At 33.4% G+C, this 10,324-nt stretch overlaps 1 protein-coding gene across 1 annotated transcript in view; it reads left to right on the top strand.

Annotated features, from left to right (window-relative positions):
* Positions 1-220: 220 nt before the first annotated feature.
* LOC114338191 (cadherin-86C) overlaps positions 221-10,324 on the top strand; it is a 56,084-nt gene continuing 45,980 nt past the window's right edge. The window contains exons 1-3 of the mRNA XM_028288781.2: positions 221-484; positions 3,368-3,763; positions 6,713-6,977. Of these exons, the coding sequence (XP_028144582.2) occupies positions 251-484; positions 3,368-3,763; positions 6,713-6,977 (895 nt within the window). The 5' untranslated portion in view covers positions 221-250. The remainder of the gene's footprint in view (positions 485-3,367; positions 3,764-6,712; positions 6,978-10,324) is intronic.

The following is a 10,324-nucleotide window of genomic DNA, read 5'->3' as shown; positions in this document are numbered from 1 at the left end:
TACATACTTCTTTCAACGATTTTTTGTAAAAATGTATTTATCTCACAATAAAATAAGTAACTGAAAATGTTAAATACTTCCGATTTTTTTAAGCATAATTCACTCTAATTTCTTACATTTTTAATATTTCATTCAATTTCCGGTGAATTTTCCACGCCACAGCCTTATTCAAAAGCTCTGAAACACCGTCATAAATAATTGATTGAACTTTCCAGAATCGCGTGAGAAAAATCGAGTTTTCCACTTTGCTATGCGCTGCTGGTTGCTCCTCATGTGCGGACCTTTTCTGGCAACGACTCGGCCCAGTTTCGACTCATCAGCTCTTCTCAGAGATGTGTTGGTGCCGGCTGATGCTGCGGTTGGATCGGTTTTCTACCGGTTAAGAGCGAGTGATCCAACTTTCGATTATCCTCTGGAGTTCCATGTCGCAGGACAGTCGAGTATCGTTGGTGTAGAGAGTTTGAACTGCAGTAGGTTTAATTCGGTAAGTAGAAAACACTTTTCTTATTAAATTTAAACGCTTTAAAACACTGCTTTAATTTGTTATTTATTTACTTTGCAAAATGAGAATATCTACATGACAAATAAATAAAGTATATTCAAATGGGAAATAAGCCACAATTTTACCTAAAAATGATTTTATTAACGTTTCAACGCCCAAGTCGGGTGTCGTTGTCAAAATGCAAAATAATACTAAATAAACAAAAATGTTGTTGCTTAGTAAAAAATTCTTCTAATAATTTATTTAATCTGACTCATTTATATCGGAAATTCAGACACGTATTATACATTTTAAAGTAGACGACTTTAAAATGATATTGCCAATATTGATGAGTTGCGTTCCTGGGACGACTTTACTAAAAGATAGTTCATTCGATTACATGAAATCAATCCCAACTCAAGAATATCCGCCATAAAAAATCATAGCATGTGATCTGTCTTTAAAAAGACAACCAAATGCAACGGTGGCAATGAAATTCTCGCGTTAGAGATTCCATAGTACATATTTAGTATTATTTAAAATTTAAAATATCAAGTCAGAATTTGGTATTGGTTTTGAGAGTAAACTAAACGTAAACCCAAATACTTACGATGTCGGGATAGTATCACGAGGTTTTTCCTGGTTTTCCCTCGTGATTTACTATGGAATCTCTAACGCGAGAATTTCATTGCCACCGTTGCATTTGGTTGTCTTTTTAAAGACAGATCACATGCTAGGATTTTTTATGGCGGATATTCTTGAGTTAGGATTGATTTCATGTAATCGAATGAACTATCTTTTAGTAAAGTCGTCCCAGGAACGCAACCCATCAATATTGGCAATATCATTTTAAAGTCGTCTACTTTAAAATGTATAATACGTGTCTGAATTGCCGATATAAATGAGTCAGATTAAATAAATTATTAGAAGAATTTTTTACTAAGCAACAACATTTTTGTTTATTTAGTATTATTTTGTATTTTGACAACGACACCCGACTTGGGCGTCGAAACGTTAATAAAATCATTTTTAGGTAAAATTGTGGCTTATTTCCCATTTGAATATACTTGAAAATAAATAAACTTTTGCATTTATTTGAAATATTTTTTATCTAAGTCTTCTTTTATTGTCTTCCCTACTGATAGAGTACTGGGCTCTCTTGCGTTTATTATACAAAAGTGAAAGATGACTGATTGGCTGGATCAGCATATCCTCTTCTGTTTTAGTTCTTTCAAAATTTCCTGTACAAGTCTTTTTCATTCCACTCTATGTCTCGCTCTCTGTTTAACTTCTCTCCATCTTACGCCAATTCTTTCACGATCTCTTATTACAGTTCTTCTCCAGCTACTATCCGGTCTTCTTCTTCTTCTTCCGTCTAGTTGGTATTCGAATGTCTGTCTGGATATATTATTTTGGTCTTTCCTTAGAGTATGTCCACTATATTTCCATTTCCTTCTTTTAATTGTGACTCTTATTTTCTCTTGTTTTGTTCTTTTCCATAGTTCTACGTTTGCTATTTTATCCGGCCAGTATACTTTTAGGATTTTTCTCAACGATTTATTTATAAAGGTTTGTAATTTTTTGATAGATGTTTATTCCTAACTCCAAGATTCTGCGCCATGCAATAATATACTCTTAATAAAGCATATTTTGATTTTGGTTAATTCTGATATATAGATGTGTTACAGATTTTCTTTAAAAAATTATGTGCATATTGTGCCTGTACTATTCTTTTTTCTACATCTACAGATTACACTATGGAGTTGTCTTATACAAGATCTGTTTGTTTGTTCCAATTTATTTTTTTATTCCTTCTTCTGTTGTTTCGCTTTTTGACAGTATAAAACCCAAATATTTAAATTTCTTCGTTCTTTTTATTTCTACGTGTTCTTGTACTTCCAAATTTTTGATGTCTTCTTCCGATATTATTAAGTATTTGCTTTTCTTCATATTTATTTCCAGTCCTATCTTTCTGTATTCCTCTTTTGGTTTTCTTACCATGTAACTGACATCTTCATCATCTTGCGTCATCACATCCTGGTCGTTTGAGAAACACAATATAATGTAGAGATAATCGTCCCTTATCAGTATTCCTATACCCCTACATTTTTATTTCCAAGCTGTTAGTGCCTGTTCTAAAAATATTTTAAATAGAGTTGATGACGTTTGGCATCCATGTAGTAGTCCTTTTGTTCTTTTGAAGTTGGTAATTATCTTGTTTCCGATTTTTATGTATACCTTATTTCCCCTGTATGTGTTCTTGATTGCTCTTAGGTTAGCTGGTAGGTATCCCTATTTTTGTCATTGATTTGTATAGTTCTTTCCTTGGCACAATGTCGTATGTCTTCTCAAGGTCTACAAACGCGATGTGTGCTTAGCACTTTTCTTCTCTATTTTTATAGGAATAGGTATGATCTAGACATGATTTCCCTGCCGTGAGCCCTGCTAGCTCTTCACCGATTTTACCTTCTATACTTTTCTCTATTTTGTTCCTGAGGGTCTTGCCGTACAGTCTTCCAATTGTAGCGACGGCACTTATTTCCCTATAGTTTTCGTATTCTTTTCTATTTCCTTTCTTATATATTATTATGTTATATACATAGACTTCCTGCCATTGTTTAGGGATGTTCTTTCCATTCTTATATATTTATATGTATTGTTGATATTCTTATCAAAACGAAATTCTATGAGCTTCTGATCTAATCTTCTTTGATACAAGTTTCTTATAGGCATCCTGAAGTAAATGTATCTTCAGTCTTTTTTCTGTTGGTGATTTTTTAGGTGGCTCTTGATTACTCTGTGAACTTTGGTGTACCCATGGTAGTTCTAATCTTTAGTAGTAGGTAGTTCTATTAATTAATTAAAATTTGCCAAAAATTGTTGCAGGTATGTCAAGCAAATCTGATAATCAAAAAAAGATTAGAAGCAAATCGTTTTTACGACTTTACAATAGAAACAAGAAACCAAAGAGGTGAAACCTCATTACTCGACTGTTCATTTCGTGCCACAAACGCAACAACCCCTTTGGAGAAAATTTTCCCGGGTGCGCCAAGTCTTCTTTCAATATCTGAAAGTGCAAGGAGAAACACTGAACTTGGAACCATCCGGGCGATGGGGAATCCAAGACTTCCTAGGTCAGCTCTATTAGAATTATGGGGCTCGCCCGAGTTTGGACTTCATCAGAAGTTAGTGACTGAGAAAGATGCCGAAGGGACTGTTGTGCTGCTCAGCTCTTTGGATTATGAGAAGAAGACTGTACATCACCTTACAATTTTAGCAAATGTAAGTAGAGTTATTATTATATTTGTGTTATATGTATGTACATAATTAGCCAGTCTTCTACAGCTGGCACCGCTTCTTGCATCCTAATTTCCAGTGTTTTCTGTCGAAGTAATCTTCAGTGGTCGTTGTATTTTCAACATCTTCTCTCCAGGATCGTTTTATTCTACCTCGTTTTCTTCTAGTGAGTCTATTTTTCTATTTTCTTTGGCCATCTATTTTCAGGAATTCTCTGAAGGTGTCCATACTAGTTAAGTCATTTGGCTTTGATTGTCTCTATTACCTATATCTAGATTAGTTTCCATTTCTCTCCTATTATCTTTGTTTCTCATCCTTTCAAGTCTAGTGTGCCAGCAACATCGTCTCCAATAGTTCATTTCCATGGCCTGAATTTTCGATTTGTTTCTTTGGTTTATTTTCCAGAGATGTGCGCCGTACAACCCAATACTTTCTATTAATGTTTTATATATTCTTCTTCTGTTTTTTAATTTTATTACTCCACAATAGTCCATGTAGCTGTCTGTTGGCTGATCTTGCTTAGCCAATCCTGGAATGTATTTCTTCGTTACTCCCTGCTTTTAATGTTATTAAGGACTCCCAAGTATTTGAAAGTTTCTGTTGGTTTTATAGTTCGTATTTCAATTCGTAAGCTTTCTGGTTTTTCTCCTACAACTAAGTAGTTGGTTTCTTTTTTTCAATTGAAAATAAGTGGATGAAGTGATGAATTGGACGAAGAATTGGAAAGAATAAATCTGCAGGAAGGACTCTAGTAAAACAGAAACAACTGGAGAGAACGGTTGAGTGAAGGAATACAGTGAAAACTGTGAAAATCCCTAGTATATATTTTAAAACTTATAGTCTGTATTGCTATTTATAAAACAAAACTAAAACTTTCCAACATTCTTTCACGGTTTTTGCTGTAAATTTTAAAGAACTTCTTGGATTCACATAAAATTTGGCGTACACATAGCTAACATGTCAAAGAAAAAACGTGATATTGTACCGATGTGTAATATATGTCCAAGATAAGTCCCGAAATGGATAAACTGACTAATTTTAAGTAACTTTTGTTCTATAGAGTTTTTTCACCAAGTCAATACTTTTCGAGTTATTTGCAAGTGAATATTATGTTCATTTTTGAACAAAATAACCACGTTTTTAGACGTTTTTTCGCAAATAACTCAAAACCTAAGCATTTTGTCAAAAAAAATATTCTTAGCAAAACTATAGTCTATAAAAAAGTGAAAAAAACGGTGTATATATTAGGTCTCTATACCTAGCAAAAGCAGAGTTTTAACTAACGAAATATAGGTTCATATTCGAAAAATTCCAAATAGAATAATTCAATGTGAAATATCCAAATAATGAAGCATTCTTGGGGAAAAACATTTTAAGTTTTTTAAAGTGTTTAAAAAAAGCTTTATTTCTGTTTTTATAAAAAAAATTTAAGCATCAAATGTAAGCAAGTTACGCTCAAAATTAAGTTGGTCCCTTTTGTTTTGGCAAAAAAAAAATCAGGAAGACCACCCCCCAATTAGCAACTTAAATGAAATTAATCGTTACCGCTTCACAAGTTACATACTTTATTTATGTTTTGTTTATATGATCTGTAAGTTTCATCGATTCAAAGTGCTTATTTTTAAAAAAAATTGGTTTTAAATTAATATTTTTAAAAATTTTAATTTTGAAAAACAAAAATGCTTTTTTTCAAAATAACTTAAAAATTGTTAGAGACACCAAAAATTTTAATCAATAAAAAAGTCGGCTTTACTTTTCTGAATATTTTGTATTCTTTTGTTTTTCTGTAAGACAAAAATTGGTTAAGATTCGGTGTTTCTAAATTTGCAAACACTCGTGATAAGTGAGTCGTTTAAGCCCTTTTAACTACAGCTCTTTCAAAAATAAGCACTTTGAACCGAAGAAACTTACAGATCATATGATCAATACATACGCGAGTAAAAAAATTGTGAAGTGGTAACAATTAAGTTCATTTGATATGCTAATTAAGGGGTGATTTTCCCGATTTCTTACCAAAAAAGGGAACAACTTTATTTTGAGCGTAACTTGTTTTCTTTTGATGCTAAAAAATTTTTTTAAAAAACAAAAACAAGCATTTTTTTAAACACTTTAAAAAAGTTAAAATGAGTTTTTCTCAAATAAGTGCTTCGTTTTTTGGTCATGGCACGTTAAAATATTCGATTTAGAATTTAAAGAATATGAACCTATTTTTCATTAGCTATAACTCTGCTTCTACTAGGTACAGAGACCTAATATATACACCACGTTTTTAACTTTTTTACGTGTTATATTTTTGATAAGAATTTTTTTTTTCGATCAAATACTTAATTTTTGAGTTATTTGCGAAAAACCGTCAGAATACATGGTTTTTTGTAGAAAAATTAACATATTCACTCGCAAATAGCTTGAAAATTATTAACTTGGTGAAAAAACTTTATAGAACAAAAGTTTGCTTAGAATTAGTAATTTTATTTATTTCCTGACTTATTTCGAACATATATTTTTCACCCCCAAAAGGGAGTGAAACTCACCCTTAAGGCAAAAGCACACATTGGCACAATATCACTTTTTTTCTTTGACTTGTTAGCTATATGTATGCCAAATTTCATGACTATTCATACTTGTTAGCTATGTGTACCTATGCCAAATTTCATGACCATCAAATGGATGACAATCCAATCGGTTCTTTAAAATTTAGAGGTTTTGCAATATTTTACCTTTAATGAACGTACTAATATTGATTTTTTTTCTAACTCGACCTATTTCAATAATGCATTTAGTACAAATAATGCGTTTTTTATTAATGAATTTTAAATCAAGAAATGGACAATATTTATATTGAATTTGTAGAGTTATTAAAACTTTATTATACTAACTTTTTTTAACACTATTATTTCAGAATGTCAAAATATATTTTCAAAATTGCTCTTCCAGGATCCCTGGACCAACATGGCAGAGGATACAAGAAACATAGCAGGTTGGCCATTGTTGATATCAGTATTAGACGAGCAAGATACCCCTCCTGTGTTTACCATAGCACCTCCAACCACCACTCTTAGTCCAAATTTAAGCTCAGGTGACTTAATACTTAGAGTACATGCCGAAGATGGCGACAGAGGAAATCCAAGAGATATTCGTTATGGCCTCGTTCCAGACAAAAATCCGTTCGTCACCTTCTTTAGCATAGACGAGACAACGGGTGAGTCAGATTTGATTTTATTTTTTAGTTTCTTATTGTCATGGGTTTGCTCAATTTTCACATGGAAAAAATAATTAAATTTTCCGCTGTAATATTTCGATAATTTTCATTCTCTATTTAATAAATAAATAATTCCTTAATTCAACCCTTATTAATAATTCCTACTACTGACTCCACCCCATTCTCTACCCAAGTACAGACATTTGCTTAGATACTGCAAAACGAAAATTCTCTCTTTCTGCTACCTCGTATCGTGTCGAAGTGTACAGACTCGAGTCCTTTGACTCTTGTCTTTGAGAGATAACACGCTGTTCTCTACTCTTTTAGTAGTATTCAATAGTTACCGTATAGTGAAAAGAACAGCGATTTTCTCTCTTGATTGTTGGCCGCCGAAGGCAACAGACCTCTCTCAGTAAATAAACACTAGTTAACACGCCAAAATATCGCAAATATCTCTCTTGCTTTGTGTAGAATTCTCCACTTGACGGCAATAGACGTAGTGAAAAGTACCGCGAACCTCTTTCTGGGTTCAACTATATGAATAAACGTTTTTCTCTCTATGAATTAATTTAAAACGCAAACAGTGACGTGTAGATGTGTATCCGCGAAAAACAGACAGTATATCCCGGTTTTATCCGCTATCAACCTCCGCGAATAAAGAGCTGCTGAGAGGTAACAGAAAGCTACTTATCTGAATACCGCGAGTGTATGTGACAGTGATTTATTGATTATAAACTTCTTTAGATATTGTCTGTATAAAATAATTACCTCTCTCAATTCCCCTTGAACCAGCACTTACAATACAGTCCACACAACTCTGAAATTTTTTAATAATTTCGCATATGTACATAGATACATGCCTTAATTGTACAGGGTTTTAGAATTTATGCATGTTAATGTTATAAAATAGGAGATGTTTAGTGAGTTTATAGATCGATATATGTTGGTTAAAAGTCAACTGGTCTATTTAGAGCTGTTGTGAATAGAATAAGATGGGCCAATGTTGTCGCCAACATCACTAGAAGATAGGCCTTTAGAAGAAGAAGAAAAATCTAACAATAAGGTGATATCAAATTGGTTTTAAATATTGACCGTCTATATTAAATTTTCAAATACTTTAGACTCGCCAGTTGCAAGTTATTGATAAATAAATTACACGGAAAATGTTGTTTTTTAATTAAGCAGATAAATTGTAGTTCTGAGAAACCGCTAGAACAGTTTACAATACTTAAATTTTTTAAGTTCCTCAAACATTACATTGAGCTGTGTATAGAAAAAACTAGTCATTGCGTGTCTAGCACTTTTACCTACTCGTTTATTGGAACAAAATAGCGAAAGTGCATACAAAGTCGTAGATAGTGAAGGTTAAAGGGATAATAACTGTAAAACACGTAATTCACAATGTATTTAGGGAGATTTAATTACACATCTTAACACTGTCTAACAATTTTTTAACTTTTGTAAACAACTGCCTTAATTTAATTCAAATACAATTTAACGCAAGAAGTTAGAGAAGCCTTAGAGCTTGTCACGAATGGGGAGCTATACTTCAATATATATAATAGCTAAATTCTTCTTCTCTAGGTGCCGTCTCCGCTTCGAAGGTTGGCAATCATCAAAGCGATTTTCATTTTTGAGACCGCGGCTCTAAATAATGAGTTGTTATTACATCCAAACCATTCCCTAAGGTTCTCCAGCCATGAGTTTCGTCTCCTTCTTATGGATCTTTTTAACTAGATTTTTCCTTGCATAATGACCTGGAGTATTAGATATTTATCTCCTCTCATCACATGTCCCATATATCTCAGCTTTCTTCTCTTAATTGTTAAGTACTTCTCTTTCCTTATGCGTATGTCTCATTATCTCTATGTTGGTTATTCTATCTACCCATGAGATGTTCAGTACTCATTTTAACTCAAGGTTTAAGTCTCGACAGCAGAGAAGCCTCTTCATTCTTGTAAATGTGCTTCTGGCCTGTTCGATACTTATTCGTATTTCTTGAGAGCTGTCATTGTTTTCATTAATGATTGTTTGTATTTGAATTCTCTTACTCTTTCAATAGGCTGATTCTGTAAATAATGTCCTGAGTTCATATTCTGAATATTATCATGTAGTTCGTCTTGCTTGTGTTGAGTGATAGTCCATATTCTTCACTTACTGCGGTCACTTTATTCAGCAGTATCTGTAGGTCTTCCTGTAATTCGGCTAAAAGAACTGTATCATCAGAGTATCTCAGGTTATTTTTATGATGATGCCATTAATTCTAATGCGTACGTTTTGTTCATCCACTGCCTTAGTTAATATGTCTTCCGAGTATATATTAAATAATATTGGTGAAAGTATACACCCTTGTCGAAAACCCCTTTGTTTTTCAATTTTCTAATGTTATGTCTTCTATACTCAATACTGCTTTTTGGCCATAGCCCTAGTTTTTAAGTTTGAAATTATTCTTATATCTCTGAGGTCTAATCTTCTTTTTTCTAATGCTTCAATCAGATGGTCATGTCTAACGACAGGACGCTTTACGACAGGAAGCTAAGTGCGAATAGTGCCTCCCTTGTTCCTACCCCTTTACGGAATCCAATTTGTGAATCGCTGATATCTATATCTAGTCTCATGCATATTCTATTATGAATTACTTAACAGAATTTTCAGAGTAACGTGTAAAGAGAGCGTTGGAGAAAAGTTATATAGATTATCGGTACTCCAAACTGATCACGAATATATAAAAATGTAACTTTGATCGTCAGACTACACAAAGATATCAAAAGTGGAATTAGACAAGGGGATACGTTATCTCCTAAACTCTTTATGGGAGTTCTGGAACATGGTTTCAAACAATTAGAGTGGGACTCCAAAGAAATCAATGTCGACAGAAATGCTCTCACACCTACGATTCGCCGGAAGACATACATAGTTCTGACAGGGGCGTGCGGTGACTTTTTCGAAAGGGGAAGTGATTCAATAATGATATAAAAATATTTTCTTAAGGGTCGAGGGTCGAGCAACTTTCCACCTGATAACACTCTGATGCGCAGGGGCTCTCTATCAGCAAAGTACTTAATTATGTGAGACGTCCTGCGTACAAGGACTCACACACTAAATCCGTGACGCGTGAATGCGTGAGGCACTCTATTCCCGCTACTTCTAGTGACTAGTGACCTATCATTGATCTGTATTGCTAGCTCGGGCCTTGAGTCCTCGAGCCGGGCTTGGTTTTCTAAAGAAGAATCCTATTTCAAAAAAATATACTCCGAGGCATTTTCCACAACACACAACTTTCACTAAAATGACACTTATCTATAATCGAGGTCTATTTTCCTATCAACTTCTGATAATTGTTGAAT

The sequence above is a fragment of the Diabrotica virgifera genome, chromosome 6 (assembly GCF_917563875.1).
Source record: "Diabrotica virgifera virgifera chromosome 6, PGI_DIABVI_V3a".
Classification (NCBI taxonomy): domain Eukaryota; kingdom Metazoa; phylum Arthropoda; class Insecta; order Coleoptera; family Chrysomelidae; genus Diabrotica; species Diabrotica virgifera.
The sequence above is the reverse complement of the archived record's forward strand: the minus strand, read 5'-3'. Positions and strand labels throughout refer to the sequence as shown.